The sequence below is a fragment of the Mauremys mutica genome, chromosome 7, assembly GCF_020497125.1.
Source record: "Mauremys mutica isolate MM-2020 ecotype Southern chromosome 7, ASM2049712v1, whole genome shotgun sequence".
Lineage (NCBI taxonomy): Eukaryota > Metazoa > Chordata > Testudines > Geoemydidae > Mauremys > Mauremys mutica.
Window position 1 is genome coordinate 17,889,309 of NC_059078.1, and position 25,085 is coordinate 17,914,393.

General features: G+C 43.9%; 1 protein-coding gene across 4 annotated transcripts in view; it reads right to left on the reverse strand.

Moving 5' to 3' along the window:
• SRGAP3 (SLIT-ROBO Rho GTPase activating protein 3) overlaps window positions 1–25,085 on the reverse strand; it is a 211,642-nt gene that overhangs the window by 62,374 nt on the left and 124,183 nt on the right. For all 4 annotated transcript variants that reach the window (XM_045025281.1, XM_045025280.1, XM_045025282.1 and 1 more), the window contains exons 3-4: window positions 21,644–21,806; window positions 9,240–9,302 (exon numbers count right to left, since the gene is read on the reverse strand). In XM_045025281.1, the coding sequence (XP_044881216.1) occupies window positions 9,240–9,302; window positions 21,644–21,806 (226 nt within the window). The remainder of the gene's footprint in view (window positions 1–9,239; window positions 9,303–21,643; window positions 21,807–25,085) is intronic.

Sequence of the window (25,085 nt, forward strand, 5' to 3'; positions counted from 1 at the left end):
CTCCGAGAAGTCGAACTCACCGCGTCGACCCGCGCGGTAAGTATGGACCTACCCTGAGCTGCAATGTCTACACTACTATTTTTAGTGCGCTAATGGGAGTCTCTGGACCCAGGCTGGCAGGCTCACTCCCAGATGCAGTGTAGACATAACCTGAGGGGCTCAGCTGCTCTCAGAAAAGCATTCAGCACCTAACAGGATCACATGCGACATGGGGAGACATTCCCACCATTAACACGAATTAAGCTTCCCCTTGACTCAGCATCTTCACACCCGTAGTTGGTAGACAGCCAGAGGACACCAGTCTGCAAGGGCTATCGGCACAGGTAAGTCTAAAAGTAAGGGGGACCCTTGGTAAATCGGGTGCACTGGAGAGAGGCTGGATCGGAAGGAATGGAGGTGACAAGGGGATGGGTTTGTGTTGAGGAGTTTGTGAACCGCCGCTGGAAGATCATTCTGTGTTAAATTCTACAGGCTGGTTAAAAGAAACTTTTCATTTTCAATTACATTCTACCCGACTTTTCCTGTAAGGTAAGGAGCCAGCAAGGGGATCTGTAACACGAATACAAGGGTTGAGTTTTTGCAGGCCAGCTCCTTTTTTCTCTGAATCTGTAAGCGGAGAGCTGGCTGCCTCTCAGCCACCCCCTCATGACCAGACGTGGCCCTCCCTTCACAGCCACATTCACCGCTCTCCCACCCAGTCCCTGCATTCTCTCCCCTTCCCCCTGTTAAGCTTTCCATAAAGCAGCTGGACTCAAGGTTTGAAATCCTAGCCCCACTGAAGTCAATGGCAAGACGATCATGGACTCCAATGAGGTCTGGACGTTGCCCAGGATATCTACCTCAGCAAAGATGCTGGCCACAATTTTTACTAGTGACTTGGGGTGCAGAGTTTGGACACAGAAGGCCTGGCTTTCAGAAAATCAGGTCCCTTTAAAGGCATCTCAAGTTGGGCACCTAAAATCACAAGGCATTTTGAAATCTAGGTCTTTGATCCCGCACTAATTTCTGCTTTTTGATGGTGTCCCCATTTCTGGGCATTTATCCCAGTGTTTCCCTGAGGTTCTTGTCAGGCTAGGCAGTACTTTAGCTCCCCGTGCTTTTAATTGGCCCACGCGAACACAGGGCCAGATCCTCAGCTGATGTAAATTAATGTAGCACAACTGACATCAACAGAGCCGCGCTGATTTACTCCAGCTTAGGAAATGGCCCACACTGCTCAAGTTGATCTACTAAATTTTTTGTGCTAAGCATTTTTTTTTTTTAGCATCCTTTGAACAAGGCAATAGAGTGAGAGAGAGAAGCCCTAGGAGGGAGAAAATGACTGAATGTAGCTCACCAGCCCTTGTCTGTGATTAGAGAGCCCTTTATAATTGTCTGTCTCGGGGATGGGGATGGAAAGAGGAATCGTTGGGGGATACTGAACTACAGCCTGATATTCCTGCAGATTAGCACAGACAGTTTATCCCCGCCCATATCCCTTCAGGCAATGTTAAAGAAAATAAACTTACAAGGACTTTCTTTCTGAGCCACTGATTTTCCAGAGAGCAATGACCTGTATCCCTGGCTAAAACTGGAGTGGAGGGGACAGCTCTGGCCTAAAGCACACCTTGTTATATAACTGACTCTTCAGATGGCTGCTGGAATCCAAACCAAACCCTAAGGGACATGTGCTAGATTTGATCTTTCTGGCCTTTGAGATTTGCCGTGGCTTTGGGCTTTGCTTTTGACACTCCCAACCAGCACACTTCTGTGAGACTGCAGAGTAAACATGGCATTTGCTTTTCATTGGCAATGTACTGTTCTAGCTTCCTAACCGCACAAAGATATAACAGGGCATATTTCACTGCTCCATAACACACTAGCAACTAAATGGAGACTATAGATCAGGGTAGGTGGAGTGCCAAAGAATGGGCCCCCCTTCCCATGCAATATGGCTGAAGTTCCTCTAGGGGTGCTCCAAGAGGCTCAGGCTCTGGAGGTGTGGAAGGGTAGGGAGGTGACAACTACCCCATGGCATTGTCTCCATCCCACAAGAACCCTGTGAGGATCCTTACAGCAAACTAGTGATGGTTTCTTACCTCACACTGGTTCCCCCATAACAATATGCAACATCCGCCCCATACCAATGGGAACTTGGGGCAACAATACTTGCTATTACCTTGGGGACCATTGGAGGCAAGCCAGGAGGTAGTACACCTATAGCTAGGGCCCTACCAAATTCACAGTCAATTTTAGTCAACTTCACAGCCAGAGGATTTTAAAAATAATAAATTTCATGATTTCTGCTATTTAAATCTGAAATCTCACGGTGTTGTAATTGCAGGGATCCTGACCCAAAGAGGAATTGGGGGGTGAGGGAGGTTGCAAAGTTACTGTGTGGGGGGGGGCAGGGGTGTGGTCTGGTACTGCTACCCTTATTTCTGCGCTGCTGCTGGTGGCAGCGCTGCCTTCAGAGCTGGGAAGCTGGAGAGCGGTGGGGAGACCAGATTTCACGGTCCGTGACGCATTTTTCATGGCCGTGAATTTAGCAGGGCCCTACTTATTGCCTTCCATTCCCTTGCAGCCCGGCCAGACAGAACAATCAGGTTCCATGAGTCTATGCTCTCAGAATCTTCTTGCCCCATAGACAGCAATAAACCACGTAAGTGGCAATTGGCCCAACATAATTATTACAACAAAATAAATCAGCTTTCATGCTCTCCATAATGGCTATAGACACCTCTTTAAATGAGCCTTTTCTCCAAACCAAAGCCCCTTTTATACTCCCCGTCCAAGATAACACTAACTCTTTGCAATACAAATCTCTAATGTCAAAGGATAACAATCTTTTACATGGGCAGAAAGAAGAATACCTGGAGGAGGTGGGGGGAAGAGAACTTTTGTCTGAACAAGGTGATAAGTCAAGTAATAATCAATAACTGCCGGCAAACCGATCCTCCTGACTCAATTAAAAGCAAATATAATTCAACCAAAATGACGTCCTCTGAACTGAGTTCTAACATGGGCAAAAGGTTCCTTTTAAATGTCAGCTGAGTTGTCAGCAGAGGCATAAAAATGTTTCCTACGTTTTGGGGAAAATGATGGTCCTGGGATTCAGCCCCAGGCCTTGGAGTCAGGAGAACTCCCACTGTCAGTAAGATCAGCATTTCACCTCTATGCTCAATTCCTAGCTCTGTCACTGACTCGCTGCGTGAGTTTGGGCAAGTCCCAGCTTGCCTGTAACAAACCCACTACCTGAGTCAGGTACGCAGCTGACTGGGTTTGGAACAAACCTGGGCCAAGTTACGTTTTTGGAGGGAAGCTACAAGAAACCATCATTGCCGGGGAGGGTGGCGGGGGCAAAAGAGTGAATTGCAAGGAGTGTGCATCCACAGAAAGCAAAAGCAGAATAAAAAGGAAGTTTGCACAAGCCCCTGTGAAGAAAACACACAGCATTTTCCACAGCTGTGGCTGTCAAAAAGAACCTAGTGTTTTGCTTGGAAGAGGTTTGGCTGAAACATAAGATCTTTTTCCCAGCCAAGCATAAACATAGCCTCTAAATGAGCTTCAAATGCCTTATCCAATCCCCCAGAAACATGCCATCTCTGATTTATAATTTAAGAAGAATGGAAAGAAGAGTGAGGGCAGGTTTGAGTCCCATTTCTGCCCTGTCCTGGGTTATTTCACAAAGCCCATAACTTTCCATATGTGTTTGCAACTGCAGTTTTCCTAAAGAAAATCACAGGAAACAAACCAGCCAGACACCTCCTATGCTACATACACCAATGGGGAAGAAAGACTTGCTGGGCTTTCCTACAACCCCTCCTCTGCCACCCTGCCCCAACCCTGCTTCTTTTTGTTGAAAACACAGAGGAAAAGCTGAATGGAATGGCTGCACTTCGGGCAGTATCTGGCTATAACAAGAGAGGGCTCCCAGGCATTTCCAGAGACCCAAACACACACAACTGCATTGAGCTAGTGTAACAAGAAGGTCTGACAGTGAAACCCTGGCCCAGTCAGTATTTTAAATAGAACCAGGTTTTTGTCCCCAGGTTGTGAAGTGTTCATTGGACCTGTTGTGCCCAAACAGCAACTTTCAGCATGACTATTTGTCACCTGTGTTTGAGCTTCTGTACCTACCATGGTGCTCAAGCATGGGCCTGATCCAAAGACTGCTGTGGTCAGCTAGACTCTATTGACTTGAATGGGCTTTAGTTCAGACCTCACGTTTGTTGTGCAAGAAAGACTGATTTAAAAAGGAAAATGCCTTATCACAGAGCATAACCTACTCCCACCGCAGCCTAGTCACTTTACACCCTTTTCACGGTCATGTTTGCTAATTATCATAATTATTTTCCTTAAACATCCTCCTTCCCCACCATGTTTTACTCCCACTTGAGCCTGATGCGCAGACAGGATTGGAGGAGAACAGGGGCTACAGGACTGGAACTTCACTGCAGGATCAGCTCTGCTTATTCCAATTTGCATATCATCTCCCACTCCTGAGCGGCAAGAATACAAATGATTGCTGGGAGAGTACATACAGCACAGTGCTTTTCAAATGAATGTTCCATGTCCAGTTTGCACCACCTCTGAAAATCTCCAAAACAGCACAAAAGAATCATTTTATACCATTTATTCTTTCCAAACTGATGAAGTTTGTGTCACTGACACCACTGCCTTGGACAGTCTGATGTACAGACCACAGCCCTCATTATCTCTCATCTGATGCCACTTAATACAGCTAGGAATGACTTGGTCTTTAAAATTCCCAAGCTGAAAGGAACAACTATTTATTTTAAGTGCTCTCTTAATTCTGGAGGACGTCTACCTATAGCAATCTACTCCCCAATCTGCAATCCTCTCACGCCTTCTGGACGGCACTTGGAACAAAGTCATGTTGTCCCTGTCTTAAACTATTGTGTCATAAAGAAAAGCTGCCACAGCTGTGTCCCTGGGATCTTTTTGCAAATAAGTTAATTAGCTACAATGGAAGGAGGAAAATATGTTCATTAGTTATTTAACGACACAAGTTGCATTTTGCAATATTAATATCATGTTCTAGATAAAGGCCACAGTCAAAATTACTAGTTCTAAATGGCGCTGCTTGCTGCCTTTAGCCAGAGTGCTTTATGCTTTGAATAGTTCCTCATTAAGGCTCCGATTCAGCAAAGCACTTAAACATATGATAAGCACTTTGCTGAACAAAGATGGAGTTAAGCATGGGCTTAAGTGCTCTGCTGAATGAGGGCCAAAGGCCAAAATCCTGCTCCCAGTGGAGTCAATAACACAACTGTTACTGACGTTAAAGGTGCAGCATCAGGCCCAATAGGGGACATGCCTCTAATCTAGGCTGGAATTTATCTCTGTCCCACTCTAAGGTGGTGTTATTACCCTAATGTTATTTGAAGAACATATGAACTGTCCTGCTGCAATAGACCAAAAAAGTCCATGCCGGCCAGTATCCTGTCTGAAAACAGCCAAAGCCAAATGGTACAGAGGAAGGGATAACCACCTGCACCGCACATAATTGCAGGAGGACATTTCCCGGCTGCAAATGGCAACCAGCTTTAATCTGAAGTACAAGGGCTGATGGCTTGTATAATTTTTCCACTAATTTAATATAGCTCTAGATCTTATTCTAATTCATATCAAGTATGCAATCAGTTTTTTAAATGTTTTTTCAATAATATCTTGCAGCAGTGAATTCCCCAGGTTAATTATACATCATGGTGCTTTGGCAATTTTCAGTACACTGCCTCTAACTGGGTGCTGGTTTGTGTACTATGTGAAACAAACACTGTCACATGCAAAACAAGTAATTACATTGCGCCTCGAGAAAACATTAGCTCTATTAAACAAATTGAAACTTCACTTTGCAGCTATCTGTGTCCTTAATTAATTTGGTGCAAGACTGTGTATGGATGCTCTTATTTCAGCATGAAATTTTGATGCAACTTAAGTTTTTTTATTTTTACGGACTTATTTAAATGAATAGGGCACTCATTCCAAAATAAGGGTTTGTCTGTAGTATAGCCGGGACGTGTACACTCCAGCTTGAGGAGATCTACCTTCACTAGCTCTGATCAAGCTACTGCACTAAAAACAGAATGATAGTTGCTGTGGGAAAGGACAGCTGCCCAGAGTACAATCCCATCTGAGATCATAGGTATGTACTCAGGGCAGCTAGCCCCTCCCACCACTTGAGCCACCACAGCTACACTTCTATTTTTAGCATGGTAACCTGAAGAGCGCTAGCATCGGTATGTCTTCTCAAGCTAGAATTGACACCTTCCATCTCTAGGGTACACATACTCTAAGAGTCGATACTCACAGGTTTACATCAAAATAATGAAAGGTGTGAATTTAAGTAGATTTTGTTATTTTAGCTCCAGTTTGTGGGTAGCAAAGCCCTGAGATGCAAGTTAAATGGTGCAAAAGTTGCCACATGCTGTGTACAGTTCTCCTCACACAATCCCCATCAGGGTCCTAGCGAGGGCACAAGAAAGCATGGGACCCTCACAACTTCCTCTTTTATCACGCATAGCTGAAAAACATGCAGGGAAATCAGTCCACTTGATGAACATTATTCCAATAAAGAAATGCAATACTGTAACGCTGATATAGCCCTGCACAGCATGCAGTGTGCTAGGTCAGTGTGTTTTGTAATGTTAACACCTAGTGGCTGGCCAACAGAGAGGATAAATGATTTACTATTACTGCCAACTAAGACAGACCTCCATTAGCACAAGAGGGAGAAGACTGATTTTGGAGCCAATGGTTCCAAATGTATCCCCAATTCTACACAACGGTGATTTAGCTGTCGAATATTGTTTAATTATATGTGCAGTTCCTTGATTCATTACAAGACATTGCCAAGGCCTGAGAATACGACAACACCATTTCAATCATGGGTATGGTGGCAAGTCACAGAGCAATACTGCCACGCTGGATCATCCTACAAGCAAAATATGCTACAACATTGTAAATGATCACCCAAGGGATGACACAAGCCAGTTGCTTAACCAAGGTAGTATGATTTGTACCCTGTATATTAGGGATGATCTCTTAAGACACCAGGCTGCCTAGTAAGGTTCAGTTCTTGAACCCGTTTCATTGTAATTTCTGTAAAGAGCATGCCTCTTCCAGGCCACGCATTTCTAACAGACTAACACAGATAGTTGGCTGTCATTATAGGTAGATAAACTCAAAGCAACGTGGTTCTCATTCTCCATAGATTTCTGCCTTTTTATTCATTTAAGCACACCCAGGTCAGAATGTGGGAGCAGAAAAGCATCATGGGTGAAATCTCACTGAAGACATTGACAATTTTGCCATTGATTATGGGGCCAGGATTTTACTCCACATTTTTCTTACAGAGTTGCATTCATTTCAGACCCTGACAGACTTTTGAGACTTGGGGTATGTCTACACTACCCGCCGGATCGGTGGATAGCGATCAGTTTATCGGGGATCGATCTAGACACGATATATCGATCCCTGAATGCGCTCCCGTCGACTCCGGAACTCCAACAAAGCGAGTGGCGGTAGCGGAGTTGACAAGGGGAGCCGCAGCCGTCGATCCCGCGCCGTGAGGACAGGAAGTAAGTCAAAATAAGATACTTCGACTTCAGCTACGCTATTCACGTAGCTGAAGTTGCGTATCCTACATCGACCCCGCCCCCTAGTGTAGACCAGGCCTTAGACTGAATTCACGGTGTTGTGTCCTTCATTTGGTGTCTTTATCCTATATCTGGGTTTTGAATAGATTGATCCAAATGTCTGCTCCACTCTCATCTTGAATCTATCACACTGTTTCTGAGGTTAATCTTAATCTCGTACTGCCACTAATGGACCTTTGACATCCAGACATGAACTCACTCCCAAATCTGGCCCTTTTAATCTTTCCTGATCACCCACCCACATAGTAACCCACAGAGCAATTCAATCCTACAGCAGCCTTTGCAGAAACAAGCCTGTTTAATGAAGAAACTAGCTATTCATAGTTAAAGTTTTTAGCAGAAATTTCAAAGAAAAAAGTTCATGGTCTATTGTTTAGGCCAGTTTATCAACGTGACGGTACAACATGATTATCCATCTTGTTGGTAGGAATAAACCTGCTATGGAGCAATTTATATCTAGGGAAAGGATAGGGTTGAGGGGCTCAGCTAGATTGCCTGACTTTTCCTAGATAAAATGGATGCTCTATTGCTTCCTAGAATACATCACCAATCCTTAAAATCAAACAGAAATGAAAAACCAATTCCTGATGGCCAAGGATCAGGAGCAATACAAGGACTTCTACTGCCTCTCTCATGAAAGCCTACTTTGGGAGTAATGGCTCAGGTAACAGGGTCATGGTTTCATTTAGAACTAGGAAGATGAGATCTGTGAGGAAACTTTCACCGTTGAATTAAATCAGAAAGAACAGCACTTACAGGAGAAAAGTGATACCAAATATACCCGCTGAAGGCCAGATTAAGCCATCGCTTCCTCTGCAGCATGGGGCACGGGTCACTTGCTGGAGGATTCTCTGCACCTTGAGGCCTTTAAACCACAATTTGAGGACTTCAATAACTCAGACATAGGTTAGGGGTTTGTTCCAGGAGTGGATGGGTGAGATTCTGTGGCCTGCATTGTGCAGGAGGTCAGACTAGATGACCATAATGGTCCCTTCTGACCTTAAGTCTATGAATCTATGTGCGACATGGGCAGGCAGCAGAACTCACAGAAGAGCCAGATACAATGGGACTTAAACAGTGCCAAGTCAGAGTGACTCCCCTGAGCCATCAGAACCTAGCTCAAATTTGTAGTCACTGATGACGTCTAAAAGTGACTACAGAAAACAGGAGTAAAGACAGCATCAGGAAAGCCCCAGCAGGTGTGAATGTTACAGCAATGGGTAAAGATCCTATTGCATCTAACCCAAAGCAGCCTGAAGGGCCTCCACTCCACTTAACTGCAAGAATCAGATCATGTAATCTATAATATGGTCTTAAATCCATGACTTTTAAAAGCTCTCCACTATAGGATTAGGACATCTGGTAAGTTTTTTTCTGTCCTAGTCAAGCCCAATTAAAACCCAAATATTTCCAACAACTAAAAAAACCTAAAAAGGAAGTAAGTGTAACAGGGATGGAGAGAGCCTCCAAAAGGAACCGTGTTTCACACTGTACATAACCAATTACATTGACTCTGTTTCTGAATAAGGGAATCCTCACGACACAGCTAAAGAAGAGTAGGAAGAACACATTACTTACTGTGTATAGCTCATTGGTGACCTTCAAGAGTTCTTCATGCATCTGTAGACCAATTTCTTTACTCTAGGACAAAAAACATTGAAAGGTAAATTGAGATTCTGTTATGTTCACAATATTTACTTTTTCTTACAAAGGTCAGCACACTTGGCGGGGGGGGGGGGAGAAATAAATGAACAAGTTGTGCGACCTTGCACGGTTCTGTGCTTACATGACATAATATTTAATGGTTTTCAGCCCTGCTCGTCAGCAGGTGAGCTCTGGATGCTTTTTGCTGTGCTGCTGTGGGCAGGGGAAGGTGATGAACAGAAGGTTGGGGCTCAGATAACATGGTGATGGGCAACAGAAGATAGATATCAGAGAAGGGGGAAGGGATTAATGTTACAGCATTACAAACATGCTGTTAAAATTCAGGAAGATGATGACTCTTAAAACTCACTGATCACGGGCATAATGGAAGAGGTGAGTTTTTGGAGTGGGCGGGTTAAATGGGGCTGGGTGGTGGTTCTGCAGATCGAAGCAGCGAGGGCGTTCCACACTGGAGGGATGCCAAATATCTGGGGTAGGGGAGTTCATCTGTTTTGTTGGGTTTTTTTTTAAAAACCACAAATAAGGTCTGAAACATCGTGTAATGAGATGTATTTGTTCCAAACCCCTTCATCACTTGCGTCCAAGTGAATCCTGCTAATCCCTAGCAGATGCCTTCACACCCATCCCACAGAGAACAAAACATAGCAACTTATAAATGCCACTGCTATCTAGCTGCATTTTTCACATTACTTTCGTGCTTGCAGGGTTTTTCTCTTTCCTTTTCTCAGTTTACAGAGGAGCGGGTAGATTTTGGCAGCACAACAGGTTTCTGGCAATGCCTTTTTAAAATACATTATGCCTCCACCCAGATTTGCCCTCTGTTGCTTCCACTGCTTCCTAGACAAGATTTTCCAATCCTTGCTCTGCACTAGCACCAACCAAATGTGTAGATTTTAATTACGTATATATTTTAGAAATGAAATTCCCCCGCGGTGGGGAATGCCCCCAGGGCTTTATTTACAACACTTCTATAAATCCTGTCTAATATCCTTCCTGCTTCAGAAACTGAAATGACACCATCAAGTAGGCTGCCAATCCACTTTGGGACTCTGTTTTTCACATTTATAAACTTGAAAACCAAAATACAGATGTTTTCTGCTTTCCCTGCATCTAGAATATTAGCAATGGGCTAATTAACCAAGACTTCTATTTCCACGTATTTTATAAAAAATCCTTATTCAAATAAAATCCATAAATGTAGATGTGAACAACAACACTGTACAGACCTATACATCCATGTTGTACCTCTTAATTATTGCACTCCTCATTCCAGACTTACATTTGCCCCTGTATCACCCAAACCAGGTTTCCGACACCATGGTGATGAGCACAATATAGATGTCTATACAGTCGGATGAAAAAATTTCTCATAAAAGTCTCTGACCCTGCAAAGTTGCGAGTTGCCCCAGCTCCCTCTGTGTTCAGGAGGAGCTGAGGGTATTCCCATTCCAGCAGGAGGCAATCAGCACCTCACAGAGTCAGGGCCTTGGTATAATTTCTTTGCATTCTGAATCCACAGTCATGAAACTGAGTTCATAGAAAAATATTATTTTGCTAACATAACTCATTCCACTCAACACCGAACTCTGTGGGTCTAACATTTTTCTTGTTTCTCATTTCGGGGATTCTGTCCAATGTTAGGAGACAGGAAGGTAGAGGGGCAGTTGGGTCCCGTGGATGGCTGCAATAGCATTTTATATCTATGTTTACCTAGCACTTTTCATTCTGAGGCATCCCAAATTTTACATTCTGTAATCTAAACTAAACTAATATACAGGTATCACTTAATCCACCACACAAATGCAGCCAACTCTGGGGACAAATAGGGTGGCTTAGCAGCACAAGCAACAACTGCATACGCGAAGAATAATGCATACAGCTGAAAGTACATTGAGAATTGAGATTGGAAGCATATAAATGTCAATATGGGAATTTCACCAGGATACTGAGGTTAACAATTGTAAAAAATGCCATCTCACCTTTAATGAGCTCAAATGGTCAGGAAAGCCAGCATGCCTAGCAGCAGAGCACTCCCAGACACCATTGCAGGGTTTTCGCTTCAGTACCAATTTAGCAGGCAGAGTGCAACCTGCAGAGTCACTAACCATGTGCTGGGGTATCTTTCGTAGGTGATTGTGGGAAATCCCCCAGTCAACTAGTGATCCCATGCAATCCTGCTTAGCTTGTAGAAGCTAACAGGATCACATCTAGTACTGGAATGGATGAAGTAGCCCTACTGCCTTTCCTTCATTTCACTTTGGGTGGATCAATGTCTGTATGAAAATCAGTCAAAATACTTCTCAAATGAGGCACTACACTACAAAAGTAACCACTTCAATGCCACATCATGAAGGCCTCTGTTTCCACTCCAGCACTGGCAGGGCCTTAGAAAGCTTAGGGAGGACAGTCTATTGTCAGTGTAAAGTTTCATGGGTATTTTCCTTGGCATCCTTTTCTCCCCTGAAGCTGAAATCCCAATATCAATTTTTTTATTATTACTTTGGCAAGGAGATGCAGATTTTAATCATGATATAGCCTCCCTGCTCCCACAACATGAATATAATATTTCACAGGAAAGGGCATTTCTTAGGGAACTGTTGGTCATTTATTCTTGGCTGCAAACAAAGTCAAATCCTACTTTAAAAATCCAGCGGTTGGATGTTACTGCACATGTGCATCCACTACTTTCCTGTTTCCCTTGTAATTACACCCAGATTCTCTCTGTGGACTCTTTTTGGCCTTGGCACATTCATTATAATTTGAAGACAGGTTTAAAATAAGTATAGACCCCCAAAACACTAAGCAGGCACTTTTAGACTTCCTCAGGCAACTCAATATATTTTTGTGCATGCAGTTTAGTATGAGCAACATCTCCTGGGCCTGTTGGTTGGATGACTTTAACCAAGGAAGCCCAATCAGACAGGAGACCTGTAATTAAAGCTGGATGTGCGTAGGTTACCCACATCCAAGAAGTTTAAGCTTAGATTACTTTAGTATGCAGGGTGCACCTGAGAAGATGGCCAATTATCATTCAGAGATAAATTGCAGCCTGTTATTTCAGATAAGAATAAAATACAATTTTCAAAAGTGACTAGGAATTTGGGGTGCATTGGATTTTCAGAAGGAGCTAAGTACCTCCTGCCTTCTGAGAATCAGGCTCCTTTAGGGTGTTTCAAATTGGGCCCCCAAATTGAGGCAGTGAAAAATCTCTAGCTAGTCTTAGCAGTACCTTCCATTAACATGGAGGTAACAAAGGGTATGTCTACACTACTCGCTGGATCGGTGGGCAGCGATTGATTCAACAGGGGTTGATTTATCGCATCTAGTCTAGACGCAATAAATGGATCCCCGAGCGCTCTCCTGTCGACTCCTGTACTCCACCGCCGCGAGAGGCGCAGGCAGAGTTGACGGGGAGTGGCAGTAGTCAACTCACTGCAGTGAAGACACCACGCTAAGTCGATCTAAGTACGTTGACTTCAGCTATGTTATTCACATAGCTGAAGTTGTGTAACTTAGATCGATTCCCCGCCCCCCACGCGTAGACCAGGCCAAAGGTTTCTTTCACTCATAGTTCAACCCAAACACCCAGTATTTCGACTATTTAGCCTTTCCAACACTAGTGAAAGGCCTAACCCAAAATTCAAGCTCCAAATACTCTGAGTTTGAAGGAGTTCAGATGGAGGTCTGAACTGCATAGCTGACCTCTATCTTTTGCAGCTACCAGGCCAAAACCCCTGAACCAAACCCCTCCCAAACTAAATGGAGAAGGGTGGTCTTGTGGTTAAGACACTGAAACAAGATTCTAAATTTCTGGATTCGGTTCCTGCTTCTGCCTCCGACTTCCTGCATGACTGCGGGCAAGTCAGCGAGGCCATCATTTTCAAACCTGGGTACCTAAAATTAGGCTCTTGAATCCAGCTAAATATAAGTGGCCTGATTTTCAGAAGTGCTGCTTACCCACAAATTCCACAGAAATAAATGGAGCTGCAGGTGTGCAGCACATTTAAAAATTGGCTCAGTTGGAAGCACTTCATTTGCACTTTCTAGATTCTGGAGGTTGCTGGGAACCAGAGCAGTCCTGTTATGAGTTATAACAGCCCTTGGGATTGCTCTACTTTGAGCCGTGCTGTCATGCCCCCTAGATGCCTAACAGGCCCCTTTTCCTCAACCACCCACAAACCCACCCCCAGAGTGGGTAGCCTAGTGCTGTTTAGCAGTTCTCCACTGCCTGGAGAGCCCTGCTGTTCTGAGTGGTTGGGGTCAAGGGGCCAGGATCTCAAAGACCACAGCTCACCAGTTCACACTGTTGGATCCTTTCCCAAATGCAGCTAGGCAAGAAGCCAAAGGACACTCAAATCTCTTCAGAGTTTGCCCTTCTCTTCTAAACAAGAGAAAAATTACACCAATATATTTATGAGGAGACAGTCAAAATGTCAGGCAGTGCGTTCCAATTCGCCGGCACCATCTGCAAAAATCCAACCTTTAATTTAGCTCCTGATTTATGCCTTCCATTCCTATTAGAAAGCAGTTATTTGAAGAGAGCAAGAGATGGGTTCAGTTTAGGAGCCCTTATTAAAATCAATGCTGCTGCAAGGGAAAAAAGAAAAAAAAAGGCACAGAAAGATGCAGTGCGGCCTCCTTGACAACACAGAGAGTGAGCATTTAAATTTAAAAAAAAAAAAAAAAAGGCACTTCCTTATTTGCAGACACCACATCGTCATTAGGTTTCCATCCAGAACATTGCAGTACACACCATAACCAAATTCACTTCACTGTCACAGCAAATAATTAAATCTCATCTCAGGGAATAAGATTATTATTTCAAGCACAGCAATGTGTGTGTCTGTTACATATTTTTTTCCTATGTTCTATCCTAATAAAACAAACAGCACATTTATTTCCTTCCCTTGCATCGGGGGTGACTAAGAGAAGCTGGGGAGGGAGAACAGAACCCCTTCTGGGGGTCTTCACCTATAGCGCTTCTCCCTCTTAGGACAGCAACCACCATTGGCACCTACCAAAACAATGTGCTGAGGCTGAAGTGGGGACACCAATGTGTACGGACAGGAGATCAAATTGGATCATCTTCAATAACCGTTCTTAGGAAGGCAATAAACTAAGAGGCCACCAGTAATACTAATAACGGCCCCGATCATCTCCTATGTGGAACAAGCATGAGTAGAATCCTGGGAACTCTGGGAATATTCCCTTAGCAGAGTCTCCTCTCTCTTTTTACCTCAAAGGTGGGGTTAGCCTCCTTCATGGAGTAGGCGGGGAGTTCATCTCTGCAAGTACAGATAAGCTAGAGGACAGGGATGGCTGAACAGAGGCCATGTGCCTCTACAATGCTTGAGGACACCTCCACCTTGCCCTCCCCCCACGGCTCTGCAGAGTTTCCCATTGGCCATTCCCCTGGAACACTCCTTTAGTGAGGGCCACAGTGCACAGGGAGCACACTTAAATGATCATCTCACTCTGGACTGCATGTGTGGGCGGGGAGGAGGATGAGAAAAAAAAACAGACTCCATGCATGAAGCCCAACCTCCCCAAGAAACATTCCAGTGGACCCGGGGAAGGAGGGATGATGCCACGGAGACTGCATACTTCCCAGATAAGGACTCGTTTAGTTTATAGCTTGTCTCCAGGTCAAGTGGATGATTTGGCCTGATGGCTCTTACCATACGAGAGTATTCTACACATTAATAAGTTGACTCTTGCATCCCATATATGAGGTAATCACCATTGTTGTCATATGAGTGGCGGGGAAGCAGATGCAGAGAGGTTAACTGACCTCCCCTGGTCACATTCTCCGAGTCACCATTAGATCGCAGGAGTGCTGGCTCCCCTACACTTAAACCACATGATGATGCTCAGACCTCCCAAAGATGATGATTAAAAATGAACAAAGCAGATCAGAGCTCTTCAAACCCTGGCCCGTTTCTAGAACAGGCACAGCCATCTGTTCTGAAGGTGCTGAAATGTTCAGCTAACATTTTCCCTCCACACCCTATTATTTTTCCATTTTCACTACATGCTCCTCCAGCTTCCATCATGGACCAGATGCACTGAAATACAGAGAGATGGGGCTTTCTCGTGGTGTTTTCTGCTTCAGTCAAAGAAGGAAGTATCAGAAACCTGATAAAGAATCCAGCTCAGGTTTGCATCTCCTAAAAAGTTCAGATAAAGCCATTTTGGGGACTGCAGAATAGCTTCCCAGTGACAATGAACTAGAAAATATACTGCAGGGCACAAACCTTTATTAACCAGGGAATAGATTCGATGACCCAAAAGGTTTTTTCTCCATCTCTAATTCCTACCACTTTATGACCTGAACTAAAACCTTTTGAAAACCACCCATCAATAAAAACTGAATTTATACAATCAGATCCCAAAGTCATGTACAAATTGAAATATAACCACCTCTGGGTAGGAAAACAGCAGCCTCTAAGCTTTTAAAAGAAGCACTGGACACAAAAGAGTTCCAGTTTTTGGTTCGGTTTTAATCTGACATTGCCCATGCTTGCGATTTTTTTTTTTTAAACAGGGAAATATTTGGGTTGTCAGACAGAAGTAGAACTAGTGGCAAAAGTAACAGGAAAAAAATAAAAACACTTTGTGTTTCACAGTTGGAGATCCAAAAATGGAGACTCATAATCAGAGGCAGGGCCAGCTCCAGGGGTTTTGCCACCCCAAGCAGCCAAAAAAAAAAAAAAAGAAGCCGCGATCGTGATCTGCGGCAATTCAGTGGGAGGTCCTTCACTCCAAGCAGGAGTGAGGGACCCTCCGCCAAATTGCCGCTGAATACCTTAAAGTGCCGCCCCGCTCCGGAGTTGCCGCCCCAAGCCCCTGCTTGATAAGCTGGTGCCTGGAGCCGGCCCTGATCAGAGGCCACTTATGAAATGTCTCGCCCATGTGTCCAAAAGGCACTTGTCACGGTCCTAGTAGTGGTGCTGGGTGTATTTGTATTGTAAGTATTCATGTTTCTGTTTGGAGCGGAATACACAATCCCAGTGGTCAACACCAGAGCTGGCTAGAAAACAAAATATTCCCAATATGAAAAATTTCAACTTCTGGGGGAGGGAAATTATCCCAAATTGGGAGGAAAAGTCAAAAAATATCGGGAATGTGTTGATTTTGACAAATCAGTATTTTCCAATGGAAAAATTTTCCTTTGTGAAATTTTCGACTGGCTCTATTCAGTGGGCAGTGTGCCGGACTGTAAACCATTCCAGTGAAATTTATTACTGTGTTTTGGAGGACTGATGGATTTTTACCTAACAAGAAAACACATCCACTAGAGAACAATTGCCCTTTCTCACTGTAACTAACAGACCAGTGCAACAGGAAAAGCGATATCATTACTAGGTCTTTTTATAAAGATCCCAAGACACATTTAATATCCCTCTGGGCTTTTCCTTCACCATAAAAGTCATCAGTACAACACTACCCAGCCTTAGAGTAACTAATGAAAGGCTTCAAGCTTGGGTTTTAAGATTGCAGTAAACAATTGTGAAGATTATAACAAGTGCCATGGCTTAAGATTACTAGGCCCATCGAAGGAAGGCAAAGTGGTCATGGATAAGAGAGTCATCTGACATTGAGTCATTCCTGCCCCTGAATCAACTCAAATGGTTCGCTAGGAGGCACTGTAATTGAAAATCAAGATTGTAGCAGAAGGTTCCACGCTAGATTCTAATGCATTGCCGAGTGAAGGAGGGTGCATCATTCATTTAATTGCTGCGATAAAATCCAAATACAGTGGTTGGATTATAGCTGGGTTAAACCTGTGCCATCTACTATAGAGATCAATCGTGCTCATTAGACCTTCTCGCACATCTATCATGTTGGGATTACCACCCTTTCCTTTGCAAAGAGAATACACTGCAGCCATTTTACACCATCCCAAATGACTGTGCCACATTGAGTAGTGATGCCAGTGTCACAATAGAATGATGCAATGTCATCTGAAGCCAATGAACATGAGGTGGTGGGGGGAGAAATAATTATGGTGCTTCCACCACAACATAGCTCACAACAGGCTCTATTTACAGATGAAAGTAATTCTCTCCACCTGGTATTTCTCCAAAGGAAACTGACACTCCCATTATCCTACAGTAACAGCCCAAAGTACTATATTACAGGTGATGCCTATTGCAAAGTTTGCCTAACACTTTCCATGTTAACCCCCGCTTTTCAATGGCAAATAACTCTGGCAAACTTCAACCATTTGGGCTCAAATTTGCCATGACTGAGGTCTGCCTCGAGTTGAATTTTTCTGGAAAGCTTGAGGGAAAAGGCTGCAACTTTCCAAAAGGTTATTGAAAAATAATAATTAGCACTATGAGTACGTGACATTTTACAGGCATGTAAGAAGACTGAGGATTGCCTCCAAAAGCTTATCGTCTAAGTAGACAACATACAAACTCGGGGCAGGAAGGATGCAATACAAGACTATCCTTTTAACACACACACACACACACACACTTTGCATTTTGTGTGCTGTATTTTTTTCACCTTTAACTCCTGTCCCTTTTCTGGTCCTTAATCCTCATCAACACTTCAATTTTGGTCTCTTTAACCTTTAACCATTTTTTCTTTGAATTGAAGTTGGTTGGTTTTCTTTAAACCTTTCCTCATTTCCTTTTTTTCTTTTGTTTTAATTTCTTTACTCCTTTCCAATTTTCCTTTCTCCCTGTAAGCTATAATGTCAGGCCATTACTGTAGAAAGCTAATGGGATTTTTGCTTATTGGGAGCCACTGTAGTAACAACAATGGCTTTCCAGGAAATAGGACTTCTCTTTAAGATAAAAAGATTTTGATAAATAATTTCTGCTGCTTCCCTAAAAACAAGAGACTCTTCTCTTATTTGGACATGTTGAGCTAAACTGCCAGGTGGTATAAACTGACATACCTTGTTGACATACAATTGCTTTAGTTCCACTGAATTCAATGGAGATATGTCGACTTCCACCAATTTAAAATCTGGCCCTATTGGTCTGCCTTGGCTCTCACTAAAATGCCCAGTGACAAGGGGGTGCAGAGCCCAGCTGCAGAAAAGCTCATTATTTTCTGCCTCATCAAGTCTTATCAAAAGCCAAGATGCTTGGAATCATCCTTGTCCCTGGAGCTCCAAACAGATTTATATAACCAACACTATAACCCAGCTCCCTGAGGAGAGCAGCTTGCATCTGGGTTTTTTTTCCGGGTTCATAATTCCTAGTAAGGAGGAAAAGAAAGAAAACACACCACACACACATGCAAGCAGAAAGGGGGATTAAGGTTTGGGAAAGGGAATGATTTCAAAGTAGTTTTTCCTCATCGTTCAAGGCTAACAAAGCTGCCAGTGCTTTCAGTCAAAGAGGGAGTATTCCAGGAGGAAATGGGAGAGAGACATGCCTAACAGAATTGTTATCAACAACTAGGGTGATGGTTATTGTATGGCAATGCACTGAGAGGCCATCTTCCAGAACCAAAGAGTCAACTCCATTCTCAGCCCTAGAGAATCTATGGATCCTCACTGGGTTCAAATTATCCATCTCCCTGACATCACCACAGCAAGCAAGAAAGGTTAGAATGAAACTGGCTCCACTGCAGAGCAGGAGAACAAGCTGTGCCATAAATATAAGAAACCAAGATATTAAACTTCTCTAGGAGACTCCAGAGTTCAGAGATGTGCAGTGAAATCAGAAACCATCTTTGGAGGAAATGACAACAAGAGGCATCGTTGGATCAGAGTAGGGAGAGATGAAAGAGGCTTCTAAGAGTGGGCCCAATGCAAGGGCAGGATATATAGTCCCCTGATAAAGGACGTATTGGATATTAACACTGATTCTGCACCTCCCTCCCCATGAGCCTTTATTAAATCATTTTTATTAGGAAAAGACAAAGCGGTTCAGACAAAAGTAAAAATTAACTCAAATCTTAGCCCCAAATTCAGAATCCAAACCTTACCTGAGGTTCCAAAAGTGTAAGTTACACTTCCCTCTCCCCCCCCCCCCGTGTGACAGCTGAGGCAATTGTGAGCCTTTTTACCAACTTGGGAGTGAAACTGAGCGCTTTGTTGGCTCTCCTAAATCCCCTGCCTACTCCAACACTTTTAAACACCAGCTCAGTCTCTCCAAATTTCTCATTTCCCTCAGGCTCGGGTAAGCCAGAGGGCCGCCCCTTGGACTAGCCATGCAGAAACCTATCTACCATTGGAAGGGTAAAGATCTTCAGTGGAGAACAACAAAATACTAAGCCAGAGTTTACTGGCTGATGATCCTGACAGGAGCTAAACTGAAGTCAGTAGGCGGTTAAGGAACTCGGCACCTCTCAGGACCTTTGTTGGCAAATTACCAGTGTGCTGATCAAATGCAACTCAATTATGCATGTCCTGATAGCTCACCAATTATACATCCCTCTCTTTACTGCAATAGTTTATATTTACATAATGAGAGCTCAATATACATTTGTAATGGGAGAAGTCACAAAACCTTCCAGTTCCTCTATGCACCCAGTGTGTCACAATCTATTAATAAATCCTCGACTGGGGGAATGCAAAGTGATATCTTGGAAACAAATGTTGTTATAATTTATCACCAAAGAGCAATCTACAGGAAAACTAAACAGCTGAGCAACAATTAGGGATGCCTTTAACCCTTCTGGTGCTGGCCTATTTGCATGACACTCATCTATTAATATAGGTTATGACATGTTCTTCCCAGGATAAGGACTGGAAGTGCCATCAGTTGAGATATTCAAAGTCACACTGGACAAAACATGGGAAAATAAGTTTTAGGGAACAATCATGTTGGTTGCAGGGCTAGACTGGATGATCTAATAGGTATTTTCCATTTCTGGGGTACTCCAACTCATCGGTGCCTAAACTACACCTCTACCCCAATATAACGTGACCCGATATAACACGAATTCGAATATAACGCGGTAAAGCAGCGCTCCGGAGGGGCGGGGCTGCGTGCTCTGGCGGATCAAAGCAAGTTCAATAGAACGCGGTTTCACCTATAACGGGGTAAGATTTTTTGGCTCCTGAGGACAGCGTTATATTGGGGTGGAGCTGTACCTCATCAAAACACTGATAAAAGTGAAAACCCACAACAACTCAGTTCTAAAGCTTCTGTCTGAAACGGTACACAGGGGGTTAAAGCATAATGCTTATCCTCTAAAGTGTCAGCCTCCCGATATACGTTAATGGCAAATGACAACACAAAATAAGCCTTTTCAGTGATTTAGCTGGTCATTATTTCTAGGGACATGTGAGTCCTACTGTGATTTAAACCTCCAGGGACAAATGCAAGTGAAATCACACAACCCCACAAGTCAATTGTGAAGCTTCCTTCTGATAAAAAGCAGGTGCTGGCTTTGCCAGGCTACAGATGGAGTCAATGCTACTTTATTTCTGTCGGCAAAAGGGCTGGAGAGTGGGGAAAGAAGATACAGAGAGGAACCATTTCTACACAAAGTACGTACACCTCTACCCCGATATAACACGGTCGTGGGGAGCCAAAAATCCCTACCGCGTTATAGGTGAAACGTCGTTATATGGGGGTAGCGGTGGCAGGGCTGCAGCGGTGATTTAAAGAGGTCGGAGCTCCCCGCAGCAGCCAGAGCCCCGGACCCTTTAAAGCACCGCCGGAGCCTCGCTGCTACCGCGCTATATGCGAACCCGTGTTTAATCGGGTCGCGTTATAGCGTGGTAGAGGTGTACTTGTACCATTAAGTTTAAATAAAGGCAAAAAAATGGAACATTGTCTAGTCAACAAAATATTTTACCACCTTGGCCAGGTAAAAGATTAAAATATTTTAAACACTAGGCCCTTGTTTAGCCACCATTCAAGCACAGACATGTGCTACTGTGATTTAAAATGAGAGATTCCATCCAACGATACACACTGGGACCAACTGGGGAGAAGGGACATTTTTAGAAGTAAAATTTAAATAGTTTCTTTTTAGTCCTGCTTGATTCTGAATTAGGCAAAAACTGGACCCTTGAATCCAAGCCCCTTCAAGGCAGTTATGGGGCAGAAAAAGGGGACGGATGTTCAATTTCAGGCCACCAGAATCAAACTTGACTTTATGGTTTCAGTTCTAGGTCAGATCCAAAATCAGAAGTGTTACATTTTAGACACAGATATGGCTGAAATATCATAAGAATGGTCAGTTTTCATGGGATTTTGGTCCATGGCAGCAGAAGTTTAATGATAATTACTCATCCTACCAGATTCCCACCATTCAGGATGGTCAGAAAGCTCACAAGACCATCTGATCCCATGAGATCAGATGGCTCCTTAATAAAAACTGTCCATTGCTTTGCTTACCTTCTTAAAGAGCCTGATGACGTCTTCGCTGATCTGCGAGAGGCGGACAATGACATTGTTCATGAAGATGTCATTCAGGGTAGCATGGTCTCTGCTCTCTCGCCGAGTCTGGGTCAAAACTAGATACCAGCAATTCACCGGGGAAAGGAGGTGCTGATCCTTCCTGGAGAAACATGAACAATTCAAAGAGGGGTTTAATTCATAAGTGGATACTGATACAGTCATCTTCCGCTGAGTAAATCTTCTACTATCCCGACTGCCTAACAAAACAGGTCTTAACTCAGCCTTGTCACCTTCACTAAAGCCAGTGCAGCGTTTAACTACTTGATTGCCATTCATAGCATATGTTCTGGATTCAAGCTGTTCCTGCTGTGTATGGCTGATTAGAATGAAATGTGAGGTCTCATAACAAATATCCATAAAAAGTATTACTTCGTTGGATGCATTTATTATACCCAGAGCTAAATGAATGTGAAACCTCAGATATGGAGATCACATATAGCTGGTCATCACATCTCGCGCTACTAACATCCATAATCTCAAGTCTGTGGTTGCACACTGCATTGGAACACAAACTGCAACAGTGCAAAGCAGAAAGTTCCAAAACCTAGAAGCCAGACAAGAGCAGTTCCAGAGAACCACTACTTTTCAAAGGAAAGAAAATCAGAATGAACAGTAGCGTATGAGATCAAGTGTTTGCCACTAAGCAATCTCAGCAAGCACAAAGAGAGCTGTCAACCCCCAAGATGTGCATCTAAAAATCGAATGAAAAAGAAGAAATACAATGCGGGAATACCAGATTATATGCTTTTAGGAACACTGTATTGGCAGAGAGAGAGACTTCATGGGGGGCTCCCAAGCTGTGGCATGTAAGCTTGATGATCCATCAATTAATTAACTACACATCAAATTTTTAAGACTGACACCAATAAAATTTGGGAGTCGCTGAACTTCTCTCTCTCAGCTGTTATTCGATGACACTATTCGAATGTACACACTTGTAGAGGACTGAAACAGGTCCATCAGGTATGTTCCCAGTTTGCCCAAGCGACACGTCAGGGCAGCATCTGCGAATACAAAGGATCAGGGAGAGTCGGAGCTGGGAGGAGTTCCCTGAAGGCGCTCAGAGGAGGTTCTTGGGGAAAGGATGAAGGCAGGAGAGCAGTACAGGGGTTTGCCAACTGACCTCCCCAAGCCAGACAGCCAAAGCCAGAGGGCTGAACGCAGGAGAACAGCAGAGTGACTTGCCTGCCGACTTCCAAGTTGAAAACTGGAGCTGAGGGCTCAAGTGGTTTGTTTGGCCTTTTTTTAACCTGAAAGGGAACGGAACTTTGAGCATAACCCAGCTAAAGAGCTGAGCAACGTGAACCCCTGGGAGATACTGAAAACCCTGGGGAGGAGGAAACTGGGGGCAGAAAGTGCCTAGTGTGCTATACTCCCCCATCAGGGAGTGTCCATGGTAAGCACACTCTAGTGATGAGAACCTTTTGTTTTTGCAAGAAAATGTTTGTATTGGGGCCACCTGTCATATTTTTGCATCAATTAATATTATGAATTATGTGCATTACAGGAGCACTACATGATCCCAATCTGGGATCAAAGCTCCACAGTGCTAGGCACTGTACAAATAAACAAGAAAAAGTGCACATTAAGAACTAGGAGTGATGTTTGAAGTATTGTTTCAGTATCCAAGCCAGTGTTGCCAACTCATGATTTCATTGCAAGTCCCACAATATTTAGCATTTTTCTTAAGGCCCCAGCTCCTGGATGCAGGTGACTCTGAGAATCTCAGCTTTCATTAAAAATGTTCTAGCCATGATGGTTGTGGAGAAAAGGTGTCCCAAGGTACATCCTGAAAAGGTGTCCAAGGTACATCCAGAAGAGACAAATCACAAGACAAAAAAGCAATTTTTGATTGAAAGCAAATCTCATGTTTTTGGGAGGCCCAATTGATGACTTTTAAATGCTTGGTGTGGACAATATTGCTAAGGACCAGTAAGGACTTTGGGGCTCAACCCCACATGTTTATGAAAGGATAATGCAGGAAAGGAGATGTTGACTTAAATATCTTTACCAATGCAGGAACTCCAAGCCTCTATTATTTTATCACACACACACACACACACTTTTCAGTTAAGTATTTCTACAAGCTGAGCAACTCAGATTCTCTAAGCTTCACTCAGAGCTTTGTCCTTGTTTACCATCCTCCCACAGTTGCCTGAAGCCAGCAAAACAGAAGCATTTTCCATGGAATGGAGCTTTTCTGATCATTGACCCCAGAGACAAGGTTGTGCTTAGATGTTTTATACAGCCAGTAGTTTCTTCCCTTCCCCTCCGTCAGGGTACACCTACTGAGAAACAGACCAGGGTCCATCCCAGAGTTCAGACTAGTCATTCTGTTCATTAGACTTACATCACTTCGTAATGCAGTAGTCCCCAAACTCTTCAGGGTCGCGTCCCCCTTACCCCAGTCTGTGCCCCTCCCTCCCCTGAGCTGGGGCCAGCTGGAGGCGAGTCTGGGACCTGGATCAGAGTCATGGCCAGGGTCCATCCCAGCAGCAGAGCCTTGGCTAGTGGCTGAGGCCGTGAGTCGGACTGTGAGTAGGGGCAGTGGCTCGGAGCGGGGCCGGAGCAGGGCTGGGAGGTGCTCCCTTTCCTCCCCCCGTGGTGACTGACCCGGGCCCTGCCATGCCCCACTAGGGGGGCACACCCCACAGTTTGGGGACCAGTGTTGTAATGATATTCAGGCCTTTAAAAAAAAAAGTGTGGCCTGCAAGGGGAGAATTACACTTCAGTAACACAGTGCAGCCTCTCTATATATACAGCAAAAGGTGCAAGTCATAGCAGTGTGCCTGATGTAACAGTAAAGCTGAATGTATTTCATTAGTGTTCGTAACCAATACAATACATCATAACAGGAGAATTCTGATAATGACCCCTAGGAGTGTCATGGTGAACTGGTGCCTGCCTAGTCTGGTATCTCTAGTTGTCTAGGAAGCAGACACCAGTCAGTGTGGTGGGAGGGTTTCTAACTACATACATTTGGCATTCAGCTCTTTTTTCCCCCCACGCACCAACTTGGCAAAATTTCAGTCAGTCAGTGAGGCAGACTTATAATTTCTGTGTCTAAATCTTCTCTGAACCTCACGCTCCACTTGGCTATTAAAAACGTCATGATTAATGACAATTTTAACGGCAAGTTTGTGCCAAAAATAGAGGGGGGACGTTCCAGCAATGTATTGTCCAACACACAGTCCATCACTTTGCATACACATGCAATATTTTAAAAAGCTATTCTCGGATGGGGTCTCAATTTTAGAACAGCAAGTTAGCCACACAAAGCAGTGGAGAACTTACAGCAGAGCAAACCTGCCCTCCCCAACAGCAGGTCCAAGGAGGTGGGCAGAAGAGGAGCACCTATGGATTGGGCTCTCTAGGTTGG